The sequence below is a fragment of the Cheilinus undulatus genome, linkage group 18, assembly GCF_018320785.1.
Source record: "Cheilinus undulatus linkage group 18, ASM1832078v1, whole genome shotgun sequence".
NCBI classification, from domain to species: Eukaryota; Metazoa; Chordata; class Actinopteri; order Labriformes; family Labridae; genus Cheilinus; species Cheilinus undulatus.
In genome coordinates, this window is record NC_054882.1 from 4,633,124 (window position 1) to 4,656,603 (window position 23,480).

Sequence of the window (23,480 nt, forward strand, 5' to 3'; positions counted from 1 at the left end):
AGCTTTAAATTTAATTGTTACAGCTATTATTGGCCTATTCTGTTCTTCCCGAGGACTTTACAATTTCATAAAGTTTTGAGAACTCAAGTATTCCCCTTTAATTCTGCTTAAAACAACAAGCAAGGACTGTTTTTATTTGACTGTGATTGAAATGTGGTGATGAAGCTACTCATAAATGTTCCATACTTCTCCTTTGATATTCTTTTCCTTTAATATTTTTGTAAAAGTTTAGCTTGAATTAAAAAATCTAATAATAATAAACAGGCTGTGTTTATTATTAACTCTGCCTGCTCTGTTTCCTCTCTGTAGTCGAGCGTTCCATTTGCTCTCTGCCTCGTGCTGCCGGCTCCTGCAGCGCCTGGACGTCCCGCTATCACTTTGACGTTATCACCTCCAAGTGTGTGCACTTCTGGTTCGGAGGCTGCCATGGCAACAGCAACAACTTTATGACCCGGACTGAGTGCCAGAGGGCGTGCCAGGTACCTACACCAAGCCAGCCAATCGCCCCTGTAGGAGAGCCAACCACCAGGAGAGGATCCACAGCTGGAAGGACCCCAGCCTCAGGAGGAGGAGGAAGCGCTCGGCCTGGAGCCGGTAGCACATCAGGAGGTACAAGGTCTGGAGCTGGCACTGCTTCTGGAGGAGGTGGCAGCAGGGGCGGAGCTGGCACCACAGGAGGAGCAGGAAGCACTAGAGCTGGAGCCAGTACTACTTCAGGAGGAGCAGGTACAAGATCAGGATCTGGCAGCACATCAGGCGGGGCCGGAAGCACAAGGGCTGGAGCTGGCACTCCATCAGCAGGAGGAGGATCTAGAGCAGGTGGATCCACATCAGGAGGGTCATCAACTGGGGGGTCCCGTGACATGGGGAGGATTTTCGTTGTGCAGGGAGGCTCGACAGGCGGTACAGGCAGACAATCAACGAGTGCAGCTGAACATGCCCACAGAGCTCGCATCTATCTGCGCCCACACCGGCCATCAGCCGCCACTGCAGCACAGCACACCGGTCCTGCAGCGAGGTAAGACCCTGAAGACCAAGGCCGCCTACCTCGCCCTGCTGAAGGAGCTCGATCAGGAGTGAGAGGGCCTGAGAGAGAGCTGAAGGAGATATAAATGTTAGACACTAACAACATATGCATTAGACACTTATAAAAACAAAAAAGGAAGATGAAGGTTTAAAGAAAGTTTTATTATTGTTAAATGAATACAAGCATGCTAGACCTGCATGGTCTTTAAGTCGTTCAAAATAGAATAAAGATCAACTTTTTATTTGCTAGAAGTCAAACTACAAAGGACAGCATTAGTTAAAAATCACAGAACTTGATTTTATAACAACAAAACTACAACTTTTCAGCTTCTAATGTAGCATCTTTTACTGTACATTGTGAAATCAAGCTAAAGGCTTAACAGAATTAATTCTTGGCCTCTTGTCAAGCTTTAAGAACAGTCTAGCTAACTTAGAGAGCAGCCTAACCCCTCTGAAACTCTTGTTTTTGCTCACCTCTGGTGGTTTAACCTAGCTGCAGTGGAGTAGATATGTAATTTAGGCTTTGTCAGAAGAAGTAGTCGAAGATGTCCCTGCAGGGTGTAAGTAGAAGTAAAACAGCCTATACTTTAAGAAAAAAGAAAAACTTTGAGTCTTTATTATGCATTAAACATAATAGGTTTAGGAGCAATGAACTCAACACAGCAGTAAAGAAAACAGTTCCAAATTTCATTGCAAGTAAAATAGAATTATGATTAGAAAAGTATAACAGCAGGTCAGACCCTTTAGCAAATCTAAAAGCTGAAGTTCAGAATCAAAGGTCAAATAACATTGTACTTTTTGGTAATGTGGCATTTACATCAGAGCTGTTTTGGTCTATGTGAACCCTGATTCATTCCTCTGGTTTGGTTTGGAGTGGTGGGAACAATCATTTGAAGGTGCTGATCAAACAAGTAAACCCTGGTTTCTCCTCCAAAATCAGAGGTGTCAGTTGGCTTCCAAATGAACCCTGGTGCTGTTTAAGGTGTGAAAGCAAAGCAGACCCTTATCAGTACTAACTGATTCCTCTCATATAAAGAACATGATATTCAGATACAATATGAACACCAAAGCAAAAGCAGAAATCCCAAGGGTATAAATGTGGTGCAGCTCTGTAGTTTATGTGGCAACGAAACCGGTGGAAAGGGATCTATTTCCAGTTTCTGTTTTGTTCAATAGATGAGCTGTTTCGTCTTGGTCTACATCTTCTTTCCTCTTCATGGCTGTTTGTTGGGACAATAGTGCCACAAATGTATATCTACTTCATGTTATCCAGATAGTTTTGTCATTTGACCAAGTGTAGTGTGAAAGAGAACCAAACCACATGGAAGTGCAGCAGTGTTGCAATTCAGCCCCCAATCTAACCGAGTCCTCCAGACTATCAGGTGTGAAAACACTCAGAAAAATGTCAAAATGAGGCTCTTTTAGTTCACACAAGATCACAACACAAGCAGGTAAAAAATGTGATATTGGTTTTCCAAGTGTGGCTAACATTAGCCGTGCTAGCCGTCCTGGCTTTCAGTTCTTCTCACAGGATAAATGTCCATATGTCTGTGCTGACTTGAGCTGGTTTGAGCTGGCACAGCCTCATTAATCACTGTATTTCCATTTTATGGATTGAAATATTGTAAGACAGCTCTTGCAAGATGCTATCAGCTCTATCACTGTGCTTGCTTACATCAAGGTAGTAGCATTATGAAGTACAGTTGCAGCCAGAAACCAGAGCTACAGTGGCTATTATTGAAGGTAGGCAGCATCACAGCTAACAGAGCTTTTTCCTGGGATTGTGAGCATGCATTGATTAGTAATAGTAACAGTTAGTCCAAAAAAAATGGTATTTCAAGTGTCAAGGTTGCTAACTTTAAGTGGTTTTGCTGGCTTTCTTCTGAATTTTGTTCTGAAAGTTTGCTCAAATTTGTGTTAAATCTCAAAGATGCTACCCAATAATAAATGTGGAAGACACATCTACTTTTGCAGGTATCATTTTGAGTGACACCCTGGCAAAATCTGTGACAAGTACAGAGATTTATTTGGAAGCAGAACTTTTGAATTTACTAAAAAATAACCTAGATTTGAAAGCAAAAGACTCTGACATGCAAGCACATGTTTTATGGAGTTAGGTTATTCTGTTTGTCACTAAATACATGTTTTTTATTGTAGTTGCGCTCTAAAATTTTCAAATTTGAACATCTTAGCTCCAAAACCTTAAAATTTGATGCATAAAAAGACTCAAAATAAAACGAAAGAATAGGCCGGTCTCAGGTTACTCTTATAAACTTTAAATTCCTGTTTTTAATTTTCTGTTGAACTGAATATTTTATACTTTATTTTATGTATCACGCTCTCTGCAGCGAGTAGACTCACATTACTTTTACTATGCTAATATAATCACAGCCTCTGCTTTGTAAAATACACCACAGCTTTGCAAATGTACTTCTACCCTCAGCTTTACTTAGCAGCACCTTGTTTCTTTCTTTGACCTCAACGAAATGTCTGGAGAAGTTAAAAACCTCACAGCGACCCTGAATGGACTGCTTTATGCTTCTGGGACTTTCCACTGTCTGTCTACAGTCCACGTTAGTCGTCTTGTGCTGTTTTTGTGTCTGCTACCTCACTGTGTCAGTCCCTGCCACCTCCAGGCTTTGTGTTGTCACCTTGTTGTCATCAGATCAAACTAATAAAGGTTCTGCTGTGATGCTTCACCTGTCGTATGTGTGTGGTCACTAAACTTTGTGTGTTTCCACTTTAAATATGTGTTTTTGTAGCTGCATCGTAGGTTTGCTTTTGGGGAAAGTGCAGCTTTTTGTTTTTGGTGTGAGGGAAATTTGTCCTTTGTGTCATCATCTTTGATTTTTAACATTTTAAACTCACAGAATCACTTGTTTTTATGGGTGAAGGTTTGTCTCGTCTCCCTTCATGTTGCATGGACCGTCTGTGTGCCATCCTCTCAGTCTTTTCTCTCTGACCTTCCTCTAAAGCCAGGTTGTGGGCGCTCTTTATGCTTGCTTTGGTGACGACTAATGAAAGTACCAACAGTGGAGCATAAAGTGACTCTTCTGTTCTCCTTCTCCTCTAAATCCTCCCTTTTTCTTCAACTTTCTCTGGATCCTCTCCTACTTTCTTCCCTTCCGTCTGTCTTTGTGTCCCCTCCTCTTTCCTCAGTTTGACCCTTGGAGGAGTGACCATCGATAAGTCAGACCCCTCAACGGTCGAGGCGTTAGTCGGTCAGACGGTTGTGCTGCCCTGCAGAGTCAGCCCGCCACCATCCTCCACTCTCATCGTCGAGTGGAGGAGAGACGGCACCCCGCTGTCTACTAACAGGTCACAAACTTACTGGCTTAATGTATATTTATTTCTTGGAGTGTTTGTGATGATTAATAGCTTTTTTGTTTTCCAGGCATCACCAGCAGCCCAACGGGTCCCTCTTAGTTGGTCCTCTCACAAAGTCTGACTCGGGCTGGTTCTTGTGTGTGGCGACACGTGAACGGGAGAGAGACCACCGCTACATTTACCTGTCTGTCTCAGGTAATTTAAATGTCTGAGCTATTTATTTTATGGGCTTTATTTGAAGGCAAAAACCATGTCTAAAGTAGTGGTTCTCAACTGGACCCAGCGCTACCGTTAATGTGAAATTACAACCCAAATATCAGAAAACTTTTAACCATAAACATGTTACATGTCCTAGCTTGAACAAAGTAAATGACTGAATGAAAAGAGAGGACAAACTTTGAGAGGACATGCATGCAAAGATCCATCAACATCATGGATTGGAGCAGATTTTATTTGTAGACCATTTCACCCAGCCTTAGATGTCCATCATAATTTTTTTTTTTACAGATTGCTCTATCAAGTTGCAAAGCCAGGCAAGAGCACAAAGATGCCGTTTATGTGTTTTGAGTCCAACCTGGCTTAAACTGGAGTGACAACTCTCATTCTCCTAAAGAGCCAGGTGCACCTGCAGGCTGGTGCGTTGGTATTTGCACTGCAGATTTTAGGTTTGATTGTTAAAAGGAACCCTGCATGATCAGACAAGTTCATCTTGGAGAGATATTTCTACCTCTCATATGTATATTGAACCCATAAAACTCACTAGATAGCTGCATTTTTTTTGTGTGTTTATTTGTTCTTTTTTTTTTTTTTTTTTAAGATTTATTTTTGGGCCGTTTCATGCCTGTATTGGATAGAGGAAGGACAGAAGATAGACTCGGAAACAGGGAAGAGAGTGGGGAGAGACATGCGGTAAAGGGCCACAGAACCTGGGCCGCCCGCGTACATGGGTAGCGCCTTAAACCACTCGACCATCTGCACGCGCTGCGTTTTGAGTAATTTTGAGCTTATAAACTCACCAGGAGGCCGCCATGTTTTGGTACTGTGACGTCACTAGCACTCCTCGCTGTTGCTATGCAGTAACCGTTCTTCAGATGGTTTTGCTGCTTAAAGCTTGTTTGCAGTCATAACGGCTTTCATACCAGGCACAAGTTTGCTGCATGTTGGTTTTGTCTCCCTGCTGTCAAAGCTCTGTCATTCCTCCTAAGTTTTACCTCAATAAACCTCCCTACAAGTGACTGGATCCAGTGTGTAGCAGAAGTGTGCTGGTAGCTTTTCTGAATAAAAGCATTATGTACATACAAAGGGAATTTCTCCAAAGGAATGCTAAAATGAGCTTTTACTTTGAAAAGCACAAACTGGAAGTGTTTTCCCACTGTGTTTATTTTTACCTGCAACATTTTGAACATTTTAGCTCGAGGCCTTTATCAAGAATCAGATTTCAGACATATTCTACCGGTGTGGATGTAAATATTTGCTACAACAAGGTAAATATGGGTCTGTATTTATCATTTTTCTGTCCTGTTTGACCGATAACTGCTCGTGGTGCAAGAAAAAATAGAAGAGACCTCAAATCTTAAGATTCTCTGTGCGTAAGATGTGCAGCGTCTCTGAGATGTTGCCCTTACACAGGCTGTCAGTCTGAAACAGCATAGGAACAGCGAGGAGCGCTGTGGACCTGTGACGTCACACTACCAGTGTGGACCAAAACATGGCAGCCTCCTGGTGTATTTCTAAACTCAAATTACACAAAATGCAGATATCTAGTGAGTTTTTAAGTTCAGTGTACATACAAGAGATACAAATATCTATCCAACAAGATGAACTTGTCTGATCATGCAGAGTTCCTTTTGAATAGACCAAACTCGAACCAGTTCCTTTGATTTCCGTTGATGGATTTATATTTCACTGAAGCACTTGATAAAAGCCCAGTTCATACTATAAATCCTTATAAACAAATAATGTCAGGATTTAAAAGAAAACTGAAGCAGAAACTTCTGCCAATGGGCCAAGCTCTCCATACTTGTAGATTTGCTTTTTGAGATTTATTAACTGAATTAGATAGTACAGTTGATTTTAGAAATATACAAACCAAGGTCTACCTATTCTAAGTAGCTTTTTCATACAAATATGAATATTTCTAACTTTTTACTAAGAAACATTTTCCCTTTTAGAAAAAACACCTCCCCCTCAGTGTGAAATCGAGATAATTGGGGCCGGATTCGGTCAAAACTCAATTAGATGGACTTAAACCCCAATTAGTCCATCACAGTAAAACGGACTGGATTATCGTGGTGAGGCTGTGATGTCATCAGGGGTGATGTCACAGGTTGTGTGGAAATGAAGTGACCCTGAAAAGTTAGCTGTTACTTACGCATGACATGCTAATGTGACATTATATAAGTGAATTATGGCAGAGCATTCACCTAATGATGAGTGTGTCTTTGTGTGTCTCTGATTGTGTGTATGTAAGAGGGGTCATCTCAGCTGACCCCCACCTTACTGCCCAGAGACAGCCCTATCCCCCGGTAAGAACAGTCTCTCCTTCTGTTCATGCACAGAAATCTGTTCAGTATATAAATATTGTCCGGTCTCCTTGATGTCTTGGATACATTTATTTATTGTGTAGAAGCTGTAAATCATAAAAAAAATCTCTCTGTGGTCCCTGTAATCCCTCTCAGGTTCAGTATTGAGCGGTCGAGCTCGTCTTTGCTGGAGATGAGATCGGGACAGACAGCCAGACTGAGCTGCAGGATCGTTCCTCCGTCAGCTCTTCAGTTCGTCAGCATCCAGTGGACTAAAGATGGACACACCATCCGGGACTCCAGGTGATTATTTCACTGCTCTGCTTATTTAGATACTCCATATACCTGGGGTTCCTGGAGGGCTTTCACATAAGGGGTCCTTGTCTTGATTGGAGTGGGTTTGAGCCCAAAGTCGAGTTCTTTTTGGTCAGTTTGAGTACCAAACCAGTAAATAACGTTTGATACTGTGGCCCCTTAAAACAAACTGTTGACTTGATGTAGATCTGGTACCAAAATATTGCTAATAAATGATTTTTTTTTCCAAACTAGAAAATATGCAGAGGTTGTAAACCACTAAAAAGGTTACAGGTACGAGTTTGCAGGGTGTTGGTTTTGCCTCCCTGCTGGATTTGTCTGATCACGTGGGGTTCCTTTTAACAAAATAAAATTACTTATATCAGTCCTGTCTTCACATCAGCTTCACTTTAGTACAGCTTATAATGTATTAATGCAGCACACATATTAATTTTAAAACTTTAAATAGTAAAACAGGGACCATTTTTCTGCAGAACATTTTTATTCATAACTTTGATTTAGTCAGGTTTAAAAAACCCAACTCTTTGTGAATTTTCCTTATAGTGTGGTTTACCAGTCTGTGTTTGTGTTTTAGGTACACACAGCAGTCAGACGGGACGTTGATAATTGGGCCTCTGAGGTCTGATGACTCTGGCGTCTTCACCTGCACAGTCTCCACCCAGCAGCAGCTGGAGCAGAGACAGCTGCAGCTCAAAGTCCAAGGTCAGTTTTATTCATGTCTGTATCATCATACTAATGCATAGAATGAATAAAATACTTCTTAGTGCGGTGTGATTACTGCAGAGGTCTGTTGACGTCATGTCACTTTATCACCAGCAGAGGTCAGCATATCTGTACTTTATGGGACTGTTTTAGATGGATTTCCTCTCCAGGATGTCCAGAATGATCTACAGTGAGTATATGAGAGTGTTTAGATTAAAATAAATGTTTTAATGTTAAATCTTCCAGCTGACCTGAAGATCACCACGGCTCCAAACAACATCCAGGTGTCTGAAGGCAGCACTGCACTGCTGCCCTGTGTGGTGTCAGGAGACAACGTCAACATCGGCTGGTCCAGGTAACAACTTAACATACCTTCAGGCTTTAGATATTTATCCTGTAAGAAATGAAAGAATAATACAATGAGGGAAATAAGTATTTGATCTGCTGCTGATATTGAAAGTTTGATATTGAAAAAAAAAAAAACAATAATTTTGAACACTAGGAGATAAAGGGTTTACAGAGCTTATGGAACAGTTTTTTTCTGTCTCATGTTTTATGGTAGAAATGGCGTCCCTGTGCGTCCAGACGGTCGTAACATCCTCCTGTCGTCTGACGGCAGCCTGATCCTGAACAACGTGAAGCCTGCAGACGAGGGGACATACACTTGTAACGCTTACACTGGCATCTACTCTGTGAGCGCTACAGCTGAAGTCAGAGTCACGAAAGAGACACAACAAGGTGTGAACAAACTCAGAGATTCTGCTCCCGTCAATCAAACTCTTTGAAATAGAAAATTTCCTTCGGTCTTAGGATTGGTCTAGTGATGCCAGTACTGTCTAAATTATAAATCTTAAAAACTTAGTTTGGAAAATTGGTGCAACCACGTTAAAATAGTCATAAAACAAAAAAAAGAAAAGAGAGGTCAAGAAGAGGCTGCTAATCTGTTGTGAAAATTCAACGTAGAAAAAGTCAGATCTGTAGAAAAACCTGTGCTTTGATAGCAGTAATTTCTAGAAAACACATTAAGCATAAAGTGTTGGTGTTCTGAGTTGATTTTATGTGACACAAACTGCATCACAGTAACGTCTTTTTACTGTCATAGGTGGTGACGTTCCTCCGGAGTGCGTGGACCAGCCGGAGCTCGCCAACTGTGAGCTGATCGTCTACGCCCGACTCTGCTCTAACTCGTACTACTCCAGTTTCTGCTGCGCCAGCTGCACCCGACACTCACAGAGGAACAAACGGTACGGTCGGCTCGGTTAAAGCTGCAGACATTTTTAAAGACTCTGGAGGGGACGAGACGGCGTTTGAGACTTGTAAGCTGTTTGGAGGACTGCATTTTTACAGAACACTGAACTACTGCCATCACCAAAAGGACTCAAAACTCAGAAAGAAGCTCAAAAAAAGGGAGTGAGGAATGTAGATGTAGAGACAGGGAGTCTGTTTGAACACTGAAAACCAGAGAATCAAAAAGGCCTTTATAAGAGAGGAACCACTTTAAAAGTCTGCTGAATGTGAGGAAGCAACAGTCAAATAAGTTATTTACTCACTGGACCTACTGATCATGTTCTCTGTTTTTAGAGAATTATCATTTAAAGGATTTTAATCTAATGTTCACTTCTAAAATCCTCGGCTGTTTATGTTGACCTCTCCTCTTTTTTTTAAATAATAACCCCGCCAATTCACTGATAAAGTGTTTTATTTTCTCATTGTGTTGTTTGTTTTTTTATGTAATTATTTGATAATAAAATAATATTTTGATAAAGCTGCTGCTTTTCTCTGAATTCTCCACAAGGAGGTGCTCAACAGCCATGCTACACTTGGAAACTTTTTCAGACTTTATAACGTCTGCAGGAGGAGATGCATCGATGAGGAAGGGCTAAGGCCAGGCAGAGGAAAGAAATATTGAGAAAGGAAAGGTATTTCTTTATTTTGCACTTTGATAGAAAAATCAAGAGAGAGGTCAAAACACTGAGCATAAAGTTGAAATGTACACAATAATTTCATGTAAAAGAATTTCCCTCCGCATGGAAAATTTTCTCACCATCCATCCATCCATCCGTTTTCTTCCCCTTACTGATGTCTGGGCCACAGTGACCACAAGATAAGTTAGTCAGTTCAGACATCCCTTACATTGTCCAGCTCCTCCTAGAGGGTTTCCAGGTGTACTGGGCTACCAGGAGCACCATGGTCTTGTCCCATGTGATGTCCGAAGCCTGTGGCCAATGTAGTTGAACTGCTACCAACTTCCACGCTCTCACCTTCCACGGACACAGATTTAACGCCAGCATCTCCAAATATCTAGGTCTTTGTTTTGACCTAGGAGATGTGCATTCCCAACGCTTCAGCCTCCTCACTCAGCAAGCTAAGAGCCCCCACAAGGATCACAGCATCATCATCAAAGTCCAGATGATCTGGACTTCACCAGATGGCAGTCCACAGTTGACTGCCCCTGAACAGTTAAACACAATTTAGATTAAATCACGACGTTTCATACTGCAGTTTTATAATCTCACTCATTTTGCAGCAGAGATGTTCTGCTCTACACGTCATGCAAACATCCATCCATATTCTTCTGCTCATCTGTTGCAGCAGGCGAAATAAGTTAACCCAGAAATCCTCCTCCCTGTTAACATGTTCCTATTCCTCCTGAGGGATTCTGAGGTCCCCTTAGACCAGATGTGATATATAATCCCTATAGCGAGTTCTGGGTCTGCCCCTGGGTCTCCTCCAAGTTGGATGCAACTGGAAGACCTCCACAGAGAGGCGGCCAAGAGGCATCCTGACTGGCTCCTTTAGAATTGAAGGAGCAGCGGTTCTACTCCTAGTCCCCTCTGGATGTCCGAGCTCTTCACCCTATCTCTAAGGCTGAGCCCAGACTTCCTCCTGAGGAGTCTCATATGACCGCTTGAATCCACAATATCATTCTTTCAGTCATTACCCAGAGTTCATGACCATAGGTGAGGGCTGGGACGCAGATTGACCAGAAAGCTTTGCCTTTCAGTTCAGCTGAATGTTTTTCAAGTTTGCAAAAAAATACTCTTCTTATTGTGTTTTTTTTTTTTTTTCCAATTTAAATTAGAATGAAATAAAACTGACCATGCCCTTAAAAGAAACAATTCATATCAAATTTGCACTTAGATTCAAAATGATTAGTTATGTATTTTTTCAAAGTCCTTTGCCCTGGTTTAATCTTAATACTGTGCTGGTTATGATATAGAATAATTTTTTGGTTGTGTGTTGAAAATACAAGATGAGGAACTTAAAAAAATTGCATTCTTAATGCAATATTGAAAACAAATAATTGCAATTAGATTATTGTCCAAAATCGTTCAGCCCTGCTAGACGCTAACTTTTATTTCATGAAGTGCATATTGAAATATGAAATAAAATCCTCCTCCTGTCATTATTTCTCTCTTATGCCTGGCCCTCACACTCTTCCATAGAAACTTGTGTTGACAGAAAAACATGTTTCTGTCTGACGTTTCCTGTTTTTGTGACTCCAGTGAGCACAAACATGATGTCTAAGGAAACACCTGGAGAAAATTAACAGCCTACATTTTTTCATCAGATGAGTATTTATTGGTAAAAATGAAACTAAAAACTGATGAGCAGGGTTGGAAATGAGCTCAGAAGCTGTAATGCCTTCTTAAACTTCACCTTCATATTTTCATTGCCTATATCCCGTTTGTCCTTTACAATCAGGTGACAAATATTGTTCCTGACCCTCCATGGTACATTTCTATGTCCCAGCTTTTGTGCAGGTCTTGGAACGGCTGTAAACAGTTCAACATTGAAGGCTAAACAGTGAGGTTCATTTGGCCTCCTGGCTCATAGCAGTTTAAGAAAAGGGGATTTAGAGTTTGAAACATGCTGCATTTTTTTCTACAACAACTAGAAATGTATATTTTTATTACTTTAATAGCTAACTGCAAGTATTTAGGTCAAAATTAAGCTGCTTTAAACCCTGGCCAGCCAGTGTCATGCCCCTTCATCTCTATAGGCCGATGGTAAATTGAATTCCCATCAGTTTAATTTCGGATAGACCATTTTCTTTACCACCATGGGGCCCCTATGAAAGCTTTCCCATAATCCCCTCTTATGAGCATCCTTGCATTAAATGTAGATCTTTGCACCAGATCACAGCAGACATCTGCTGTAAAAGAATTAAAACATTCATATGTCAAACTTTCAGACGTTATTGTGTAACTTCAGTTGACACAGAAACGGTGAGTGTTGCTGAGTGTTGGTGTGTGTTTCTGGGGGCTGCAGGTGTTTGTGGTGAAGCTTCTGAGCACTGAGAGCGAGATGTTCAGGCCGCTCTGCGACCACATCCTCTCCTCTGCTGTCGCTCTTTGCAGCTTTCATGCCTCGCCTCGTTTCCCTCTGACACAGCACACACTTCCTGTTGGTGTGTGATACTCTCACATGTGCACAGCTAGCTTTAACTGGATCTGTTTGAACTAGAGAGCTTATTTTTATGTGAGGGGATATTGTGATATTAATAACATTGATGAATCTGCAGCGTTATGCTGATGACACTGTACCGTACTCATCAGCATCAAACTTGGACCAAGCTCTATTCCTGCTATAAATCGATTTTTTCTTTGTTTAACAAAACTTTTAGGATTAAAAACTCATTTTAAATGCAGATAAAACCAAAGTCTTGCTGTTTTAATGCTCTGTTTCAAGGATAAAACATGTTAAAAGATACATTTTTGAGCTGCTTTCGTTGGATGATTTTAGAAGGAATTGTCTGTCAGAAACTTTGTTAAGCAGTCTGCTCCTGCAGTTTCAGCCAGGACAGTCTAGACGCCCCAAGTGGGACCCAAACCTGGGCTGTCTTAATTCTGCCAGCTATTTTAAGAGATAAGACAAGATATTCCCGTATTAGTCCTACAAGGGACTAATGAATTCCAAATTTACAGCTTCACTAGATTTTGTTTCAGCCTTTAGATTAAAATTGATTCTGGGAAAATTTCAGGAATACATTTTCTCTCTTCTAATCTTGAAGAATGGTTTGCACAACCTGTGTTCATTTGACTTTGTGCAGTTTGTTGTTCCCAACGTCAGAACTGAGTTAGGAAAGAAGGCTTTTAGGTTTCTCCGCCTTTTGCTCAGATCAGTCTGCAGACTGAGTTTAAACTAAAATGTAAATGTCGTTAAATCCCGAGTGAAAACTCTTGAATCCAGACGTTCTGCCTCCGTTTTGGCTGATGTTTTATTATTGATGTATTGTGCTCTGTTCAAGTTTGAGTTTAAAACTGTGTTCCTCCCTCGAAAAAGAGATCTCCAATCTCAGTGGGACTAACTGGGTTTAAACAAAGGTTAAAGAATAAGTTAAAAATCCTTTTAGTTTTAGTCACATTTTAGTAATTTTTAACCTTTAATGTTTCAGTCTAGTTTTAGTCAACAAAAACATTTTAGTCCAGTTTAAGGCCCCCATAAGGAGGGAGGCTTTCTGAGGCTCAGCCAAATGGGGGGCCTGAGGAGGTCAGAAAAATCATGGTCCATTGTAGAGTTAAGCTGTGAATGCTGTATTTCATTATTAACCTGAATAACAACCACTCTTATCAAAGCAACAAAAATAATTTCATGTATTTATGCTGTCATAGAATAAAGCCTTTTTAAAAATGTAAACCCCTTTTCTTCAAACAGAATTACCGTTTTTGGTAAAGTTAACAATAAGGATAAACAGATTGACTGAATCACTTGGAGAGTATTGTCATACCCAATAAATAAGGCATGATTCCAGAGAATAAAGCAGAAGGAATGGAAATAATTCAAGGGGAACATGTTTAAATAAATGCAAAAAGGTAAAAAGTGGCAGAACTTGGCTGAAAAGGGAATGGGGGACAAACACGGCAGAAAATGGGTTTTAAAAAGATAAAAAATGGGGCGGAAGGGGCGCGCAGATGGTCGAGTGGTTTAAGGCCCTTTGCTGCATTTCTCTCCCCCCTCTCATCCCTGTTTCAGAGTCCATCCACTGTCCTCCTCTGTCTAATAAAGGTACAAAAAGGCCCGAAAATAAGTAAAAAAAAAAAGAAAAGTAGTGAAAGGGGGTTAAAAGGTATTTTAAAAATTAGTTAAAAGTGGAAAAAAAAATTGGTCAAATGTGGCAACTAAGTCAAAAGTGGTGAAAAGAGCCAGCTAAAGAAGTGGAAAGTGGCTAAAAAGTAGCAAAAATAGACAAAATGTAGCAATATGAGTCAAAAGTGGCAAAAAATGGTAGCTAATGAATTGAAAAGCGATTCAAAAATAACAAAAATAGGTTCAAACTTGCAAAAACTGGCAGCTAAAGTAGTAAAAGGGGGTTAAAAGCATGGACTTACCCACATTTAAATTAATGCTGAAAACTCACCTGTTGAGACAGGCTTTTAATCTGTGATTTTGATGTTCTGTCATTTGTGTTTGTCTGTCTGTTTTTGTTGGCTTTATCTACGTTTAATGTTCGTTTGTAAGTGTCTATTGTTTTTCTGCATTGTACAGTGTCTTTGAGTTTTATGAAAAGCAATTTATAAATAAAACATTTTATTATTATTATTATTAAAAGGTATTTAAAAAAATAGGTTAAAAATGGCAAAAATAGGTAAAATGTGGCATCATGGGTAAAAAGTAGTGAAAAATTGCAGCTAAAGTAGTGAAAAGTGGCTAAAAAGTAGTTTAAAAATAGGTTAAATTGACAAACTTAAGTTGAAAGTGGCATCAGGACCCAAAAACACCCTGACACACTTTTTAGCTCTAAAATGACGTAACTGTTAGCCAGGACGCTAGCACCAATGCTACTGATCCAACACACACGCATTGGTATCATAAATAAATCACCACCGAGGAGGCCTGTTCTCTGAGTTTTCAGGGGCCCGGCCAGTTTTATGAGCAGCCCTGGTCCAGTTTTAGACCTTATGTTTTAGTCTTTACTTTTAGTCAAAGCATTTATTTTGTAATCATAGTTTTAGAAAAGAGCACTGCTGGACCAAGTGCACCCTGAGAAGGAGAGATTCAATCTCATAAAGATTTTCCTGGTCAGGTAAAGGTTAAATAAATAAATAAAGATGAGCTGCTTCTTCTGTTTGCCAAAGGTGGAAAAGGCTAGGTCATAAATAAGTCAAAAGTCTCTTACAGTCAAAGTTAGAAGACACAGATGAGTGGATGGAGTCTAACTTTGAAATGTGAGTGGAAAACTCGACTCAGCTCTGCTTCCTGGAAAACGAGCTGTGTAAACCTGCTTTGAAAGATTCAACCTACACGTGTCAGTATCCTGTCAGTGAGAAATATCTGATTTCTGAGAACAGATGGAGATAAACAGGCAGCTAAAAATACCCAGACTGTGTGGAAAAAGGCGTTAAAGTGTAGGAGGAAGTGTGAAAGCGATGATAAGAAGACTGGAAAAAGTAACTCTTCTGTTTACATCTGTCTCATTTAGATCAACTCTTCTTATACACACAGTGTCTGACGTAAGGATGAAGGCTTTCTACGGTGGCCCTGAAGGTCATAACGCAACATAAGTCAGGGGATTAGTTATATAAAACGTATTTTTTAACCCACAAGATAATTTTTATGCCCTTTTTTTGGGAAAAAATAAAGAAAGATGTGTTAAGATTTGAATTTTAAGTGTAAAGAGAGACTCAGGAGATTTATTTTTGACTTTAGAGAAATGAAGCAAACAAGCACAGACACAGTTGTTACAGAGTTTTATTTTATTTTTATATGACATGAAAGATTATTTTGCATATTTTCAAAACAGAGCAGAAATCTGCACAAAACATTCCAACTCTGCAAAGTCCTGCAAACAAAGTTTTGGTTCATTTTATAGAGAGCAACGAAAATATGAAGATTTTAATAGCAGAAACATTCCAAAAACAGACATGAGAATAAAATACACAGCAGTTTTTAATATGTACATAATAAAATAAACAATAAGCTGAACAAAGTGAACAGCTGTGATTTGCTTCTAGTTCATTCTAAAGGTTTAATGTCTGGAATAGTTTAGTTTCCTGTGTTTATGTGCTCCAGTGTAAAATACCGCTGAGGGATCATTATTTTAAAACTATTATAGTAAACATGCATGAATAAAACTCTTAAAACAATTTATTATCATCAATTTATTGGAAAATTTTCATTCTAAAATTAAGAGAAGAAAAGGCATTTTAGTTTTTAAAGTAAGTAAACAGCTGATGAAGAAAAAGTGAGCACAGTGACATAAAAATTAATATTTATCATCCCAACTGATCGAATACTTTATTTACAGACATAAACACTCTACTGATTTCCCAGAATTCCCTGATCGGACCTCGGCTCTTCTCTCACTTCTCCTGTTTTCCACTCTAAAAACACAAGAAGGACAGAGTTTATCTGATTTTTTTCTCACTCACATATCAAACCGCATAGATGTGACTTTATCTATCCAACAAACCTGAAGCTTCAGCACCAGAAAAGTCACGAAGGCTCCGTAGAAACAGCTCTTCACGATGAACACCGTGTAGGAGAGTTTGGCGCTCTGGGTGATCTTCAGGTATTTCTCTGCAGAGGTCACACATTCGCTTTAGTGTCAGGAATCAAAAAGAAACATCATATTCATAAGTGAAACTGTGTTTTTATTTGGAAAACCAGGGGTGTACCATATTGGATTGGATTGCTGATATTTCCAAACCCATTTTGACTGGTAACAGACAAACACATGCTTTTTCTCATGCTGAAATCTCTCCTGTACTAAGTTTATAAATATAAAAACTGTGGCCCTTAAAATCTAAATCTACCACTTCGACTGGAGATGAATAGATAAACAAATCAGTCCTTAAAACAGACTTTAACGTTTAAGGAATGATGATGAATAAAGACTTCAGCTGACATAGGTCTGTGGGTCCAGACTAAAACTTCATTAACAGCTGATATAGGCCGATTTTATAGCCAAAATATTGGTTATAAATAGAAGCAGAAATGTTTAAATCTGCCAAAACAATATCTCACTTTTTAAGCTAATATCTGCCAGTACTGATATTATTCAGAGCATGGTGATTTTCTGATCCGGACACTGAGCTCTGAAAAGGCAGGACTTCACTAGTTTTGTACTGAAAGTTATTTCTGCAAGTGCAAAAACAGCATCTGTGGACGCAAGCCCTTTTTTTTAATCTCAAATTTTGTATAGTCCTGCTCACACTTGCACAAAATTCCTAAAAATGACTCTTTTTTTCTCTTCTTGATCTGCATTTGTGAATGCAAACAGCTGAATTTTTGACCTAGACGTTACCCAGAATCCTCCCTGCTGGCCCCTGCCAGTCCCAACTTCCCTTTGGGACAAGTGTAAACAGTCCCCTTGGAAACGTTCAGGGTCAGAGCTCCTGAAATGTTCCCTGAATTTTCTGGAGTGCATGTGTTAAAGCAGCTTGTGTTGAATTCTTGTCCTAAATTAGAATAAGCTCAGTGTAGTGGAAGCAAAGTTAGACATTTACCCCTGGACATGGACTCTCCATCAGCTGTTGGACGGAAAAAGACAAACATTAGACTATGAGACTATGTATATAATTTTCCTCTAGGATGAAAATGTATTGAGAACAACAGTACACAAACCTTCTCCTTCTCCAGTAACTGATGCATTTTGATTCTCCCACTGATTCTCCCCTTTAAAGAAGTCGACATGGCAGGTGAAAGTAGTGCCACTATTGTACTCTGCTGCAGAAACCCTCAGCCTGCTGCTGATCCTGTACGTCTTTTTTCCTTCTTTTTCTCCTTTCTCCAGCACGGCGTTGCTGTCTGTGGCCACACCTGAGGTGATTTTATCCGTGGTGTCACTGCTCCAGTAGATGTTGACATGGTCCGGGTAGAATCCAGTGGCCACACAGACAATCGTCTTCTTCCTTTTTGTCTTGTCTTGACCTCCACACTCTTTTTTAGAAGGTGGGAAAACTGTGACGTTCGGCGGTGTGACGGGACTTCCTTCTTCTGCAAAGACAAGAGACAGAAATCAGTGAATAAAAGCTGCAGATAAATCCACAAAAACATAAAAGTCCTATATGGAAATTTAAGTGTACCTGTGTGGCATCTTAATCAGAGTGAGGACATCAACACTGGAGTTAAAAAGACCTGGAACTTTTTACACTTTTGACATTTTAGACTGGTGATATGGACCAAAAATCATCTCTGGTTATTTTTATCTGTATGACCAGACATGATGCATACAGTACCTGTAAAAAGTATACACTCCCTTGGATTTTTTTACCCTTGTATTGATTCTATAAATCATTTATGGTCAAAATAATTTGGCTATTCTGACAAAAAAAAAAATCCTTAATGTCAAAGTGAAAACAGATTTCTACAAAGTAACATCAAATATGGAATGTAAAATAAGCCTGCATAAATATTGCCCCCTTTAAAGTGGCTGACCTAATTCAACAGCAGTCCGGCTAGTTGGTGCTAGTAGTCTCACAATTAGTGGCTCCATTCCTGGCTACGATTACACCATGAAAACAAAAGAACACTCCAAGCATCTCAGAGAAAAGCATAAGTCAGGGGATGCATACAGAAACATTTCCAAGGCTCTGAACATCCCCCAGAGTTCAGATAAATCCATCAGACTTCAACACTGTTGTTTAGAAAGGCCTGGAACATTCTGGACTCTGACAAAAATATGAAATAAGATACAAGCTTCACCGTTTCCTGTCTTTACTGAGGAACTGTGCAGATTTTTATGCACCTTAATTCAGTCTTACTGAATTAACTTTAAGAGTTAGTGCGATGTATTTTGCATTTCCAGATGAAGTCAAAATCTCAGAAACCTTCCTGATAAATGACTAGAATAATTATCTTTAATGCCGTTTGCACGTTTACCCGACTGTGCAGATACTTTGCAATGTTATAGCTCCTTAAAATTAAATAAAAACAGGAGGATGATAAGAGGAAATTAAATCATAATTCATTTCAAGTTTATTAACCTTAAACCTGGAGTTTATATTATAAAAAGAACTGAGAATTACAATTTACAAGTCTTTTTGTTCCTCTGTACAACTGAGAAAATACTTAAGACATGGGCTTTTACCACAGAGAGTGTCGTTTTTTCATAGTTTGATAAAGCATCTTCTGAGCGCCACTTTTGCAGGTTTTTGTGAATAAAAGCTACTGGTTCATCTCACAATAAGACCCATCACAATAAAGTATTTTTGCATTTTAGATTTTCTTCAGTAGCTGCAGATCATGGTGCAAGACTAAACAAGAAAAATTTCCACCCAAATTCAAAAACATTTCTTCTATATTATCAAAGAAATAGGCTTATGCATGTGCATTATTATTTGAGCTATTTTCTTACTCATAACTGTCAGTTTGCCTCCTCTATTTTACACTGAGGTAAGACAACAGAAAAACTGACAGACCCTCTCTGACATTGAACTTCTGATTCAAGCTCTATTTAAGCAGACATGATTATAAAAAAGCCATCGACTTTCACCTGCTCCAGTTATAGATGAGCTTTCTGTTCTATGTCATGAAATATTTGGGTAGTTTTTGTGCCTTTCTTACCTAAAACAGTGAGTTTAGTCCCAGCTCCAAAGTAAGCAGGGTTGTAGTCGTTCACACTGATACAAGGCTGCAGAAAATCCTCATAGACCTCTCTGAGCTGAAAGCTGCACCTCGCCTCTGACATTAAACTTAAGATATAAAGTTCCTTTTACAATGTGAGAATAGAAACAACCCTTGACTTCAGCCTAGTAGATTTTCAAACTATTTTGCCCTTAAATCCTGCAGATTTAGTGTTCATCTTACCTAAAACAGTGAGTTTAGTCCCAGCTCCAAAGTAAGCAGGATCAGTCATTCACACTGATACAAGGCTGCAGAAAATCCTCACAGAGTCAGAGACACTAAACTTTCTATTTAAGCTCGCTCTCAGAGCATCAGTCCATAAAACCTTTGACTTCTACCTGGTGGCATTACAGAAGAATTTAATATGAAATTAGAGCATTGATGAAAGCTGCATGCTTTCTTTGACTTTAAACTTCTGATTAAAAGTTACAGGAATAACATCAACCCTGACTCCAACTTGGACTGTTTTCAGATGACTTTGCTCCTAAATCATGAACATTTTAGCTTACCTAAAACGATTATTTAGCACCAAAAGCTGCACCTCTTCTCTTCTGATGAAAGGTCTATTTAAGAGCACATACTTTTAAAACTCTTGATGGAGTTACAGACAGTTTACCCTTAAATCCTGCTGTTTTATTGCAGATCTTACCTAAAACAGTGAGTTTAGTTCCAGCTCCAAAGTAAGCAGGCTGAAAGTTGTTCACACTGATACAAGGCTGCAGAAAATCCTCTCAGCCCTCTGAGTAGAACTCTCTTTAACATTTAACTCCTGGTTTAAGGTTTCCTTTAAAGCTGGGATCAGAACCATCCTTTGAATTTGACTTGTCTCAGACATTAAACATCTAATTTAAAAGCCAGTTTAACAGCACAAGAATAACATCTTCCCTCATCTCAAATTTGGGAGATTTTAAGACAATTTCAACATTTAAACCTGCCATTTTCTGCCCATCTTACCTAAAACAGTGAGTTTAGTTCCAGCTCCAAAGTAAGCAGGATCGTAGCCGGTCACACTGATACAAGGCTGCAGAAAAATCCTCACAGACCTCTCTAAGCTGAAAGCTGCACCTCATATCTGACAGTAAACTTTAGCTTTAAGCTCTCTGTCAGAGCATCAGTCTATGAATAAACTCTCTATTTTGACCAGGTGTTTTTGCAGACCAGTTTCACATTAAATCCTGTCATTTTTGTGATCCTGATAAAAGTTCTGTGCAATCTTTGATGACTAAGCTTCTTTTAAAATGTCGATTTAACAACACAAGAAAAACATCAACCCTCAACCAACCATCTGGGAGAATTTCAGTCAAGTTAGCTCTTAAATTCTGCAGTTTTTGTGTTATTCTTACCTAAAACAGTGAGTTTAGTTCCAGTTCCAAAGTAAGCAGGCTGATCATAGTTCACACTGATACAAGGCTGCAGAAAAATCCTCTCAGCCCTCTGAGTAGAACTCTGTGTTTAACATTTAACTCCTGGTTTAAGGTTTCCTTTAAAGCTGGGATCAGAATCATCCTTTGACTTTGACTTGGGAAAGCTGCAAATATATTTGCCCTTAAATCCTGAAGTTTTTTTATACCTGATGAACGCTACAGGCTGTCTCAGACATTAAACTTCTCATTTAAAAGCCACTTTAACAGCACAAGAATAACGTCTTCCCTCATCTCAAATTTGGTGGATTTTAAGACACTTTCAACATCAAAATCTGACATTTTCTGCCCATCTTACCTAAAACAGTGAGTTTAGTTCCAGCTCCAAAGTAAGCAGGGTTGATGTCGTTCACACTGATACAAGGCTGCAGAAAAATCCTCACAGACCTCTCTGAGCTGAAAGCTGCACCTCAAATCTGACACTACTTTAGCTTTAAGCTCTCTTTCAGAGTGTCAGTCTATGAATAAACCTTAAATCCTGTCATCTTTGTGATCCTGATAAAAGCACTGTGCAATCTTTGACGACTAAACTTCTTACAAAAGTTGATTTAACAACACAAGACAAACATCAACCCTCAACTAACCATCTGGGAGAATTTCAGTCAAGTTAGCGCTTAAATTCTGCATTTTTTGTGCATTTCTTACCTAAAACAGTGAGTTTAGTTCCAGCTCCAAAGTAAGCGGGATCGTACTGGTTCACACTGATACAAGGCTGCAGAAAAAACTGCCTGAACTCTCTGAACTAAAGCTGTGACATTGAACTTCTGATTTCAGAGAATAAGTCTATAAAACCTTTACACACATTTACACACAATTAATTGCTTATTTTAGTGCTGATCTTACCTAGAACAGTCAGCTTAGTTCCAGCTCCAAAGTAAGCAGGATCGACGTTGTTCACACTGATACAAGGCTGCAGAAAAAACTCTTTGAGTTCTGCACCAAAAGCTGCAAACTCTCTGACACTAAACTTATTTAACATCAAATAAAAGCACGAGACAGTAAAAGCCCTTGACCCTACATGGATTGGTTACAGACCAGTTTGCCCTTAAATCCTGCAGTTTTAGTGCCGATCTTACCTAGAACAGTGAGTTTAGTTCCAGCTCCAAAGTAAGCCTCTGCCTGGTTGCTCACAGTGTTTCATAGAGCTGATAAGAACTCAGACTGAGAGGAATAATCTGGGCTCAGAGCCAAACCTTTGACATAGGCTCGACTTTAACTGCAGTTAAACACATCATGCTGATTTTTACATGCACAAAACTCCAACTTATAGTACTTTTTCCACTTTTAAAAGGAACAACTGTCTGCTTTGCCATAAAATCTCCAAAACTACACCTCTAAAACACTATAATTAATAACATCATTAAAGATTGAGTGGATTCAGCTCTGTTTGATTTGTTCTGGCACCTTTTCTTACCTAAAACGGTGAGTTTAGTTCCAGCTCCAAAGTAAGCCTCGTTGTAGGAGCACAGAGACTTTCTACTGTGACAAAAACTCTTCCTGATGCTTCTTTTGTCTCTTATACATTTCAATTATTCCAGCTTTTTCTTCTTTACATGTAAAGAGTTGCAACTTTAAGTCCACACAACAGCCAACTTCAGCATGCTTAAGCCCAACATATGAACATTTATTCGAGTTTTTGTGACTATTTTATGAAAATTCATCAAGTTATGGCTGAAATGGCTGCTTTTACATGTCATCCAAGCCTTAAATTCATTTAAAGTATCAGGAAATCTTCACAAGATCCTACAAGAAACAATGTTTGATTAAAGATTTCTTACCTAAAACAGTTAATTTTGTTCCTCCACCGAAGTAAGCTTCATAACTACCAGAGTCACAGTGAGCTTTAACTGTGCTCAAAACATGACACTACTTCTACAATACCTCTTTACTCATGACTGCCTATAAATGATTCTCTAGGTTTTAGAAATACTCCTTTTGCATCCTAACTTTGCTCACAAAAGACTCACTCTTACTCACTGAGAAGTCAGTTTAGTCCCCTGAATAAGATCTGAGCTTAAACTCAGTTATGAAGTTTGCATTCAGTAAGGCTGTTTAACAGCATGTTCTGCAGACTTTATCATAGACTTTAAATGTTTTGCATGTTTCTTACCTAAAACAGTTAACTTGGTTCCTCCACCAAAGTAAGCTTCTCCTCCACCAGAGTCACAGTGAGCTTTAACTGTGCTCAAAACAGGACGCTGCACCTACCTATTTACTTCTCTGCCTGTTTATTAATTCTTCCTGTGCAATAGTCATTCACAGAAACATTTTCCCAACTCCAGACTGAGACAACAGTTTAAAAAAGTAAAAGTTTTCTTACCTAAAACAGTTAGTTTTGTCCCTCCACCAAAGTAAGCTTCTGCTCCAGTGTCACAGTGAGCTTTAACTGTGCTCAAAACAGGACCCTACATCTACTTTGCTTTTTTGTATTCCGGCTGCTTTTCTAAACTTTCCTTTAACTTCTCCTGCACTACTGTTAGATTTTGAACATTTACACTTTTTCCTTCACTAATAATCCTTCTTGTGTTTGTTTCACGTCTCTTCCAGGTGAAGTTATCAGAGGATTTTTTGTCATTTACTCACCGAGAACAGTCAGTTT

General features: G+C 39.3%; 1 protein-coding gene and 1 gene segment (V, D, J or C); one reads left to right on the top strand and one right to left on the bottom strand.

Annotated features, from left to right (window-relative positions):
- Window positions 1-9,573, top strand: part of paplna (papilin a, proteoglycan-like sulfated glycoprotein) — a 36,492-nt gene extending 26,919 nt beyond the window's left edge. For both annotated transcript variants that reach the window (XM_041813551.1, XM_041813552.1), the window contains exons 20-28: window positions 310-1,018; window positions 4,186-4,344; window positions 4,421-4,548; window positions 6,824-6,878; window positions 7,032-7,178; window positions 7,765-7,892; window positions 8,139-8,247; window positions 8,455-8,630; window positions 8,995-9,573. In XM_041813551.1, the coding sequence (XP_041669485.1) occupies window positions 310-1,018; window positions 4,186-4,344; window positions 4,421-4,548; window positions 6,824-6,878; window positions 7,032-7,178; window positions 7,765-7,892; window positions 8,139-8,247; window positions 8,455-8,630; window positions 8,995-9,155 (1,772 nt within the window). In that variant the 3' untranslated portion in view covers window positions 9,156-9,573. The remainder of the gene's footprint in view (window positions 1-309; window positions 1,019-4,185; window positions 4,345-4,420; window positions 4,549-6,823; window positions 6,879-7,031; window positions 7,179-7,764; window positions 7,893-8,138; window positions 8,248-8,454; window positions 8,631-8,994) is intronic.
- Window positions 9,574-15,566: 5,993 nt separating this feature from the next.
- LOC121525749 overlaps window positions 15,567-23,480 on the bottom strand; it is a 37,974-nt gene continuing 30,060 nt past the window's right edge. The window contains 5 exon segments of the C gene segment in view: window positions 15,567-16,216; window positions 16,306-16,412; window positions 17,342-17,365; window positions 17,460-17,831; window positions 22,992-23,033. Of these exon segments, the coding sequence occupies window positions 16,196-16,216; window positions 16,306-16,412; window positions 17,342-17,365; window positions 17,460-17,831; window positions 22,992-23,033 (566 nt within the window).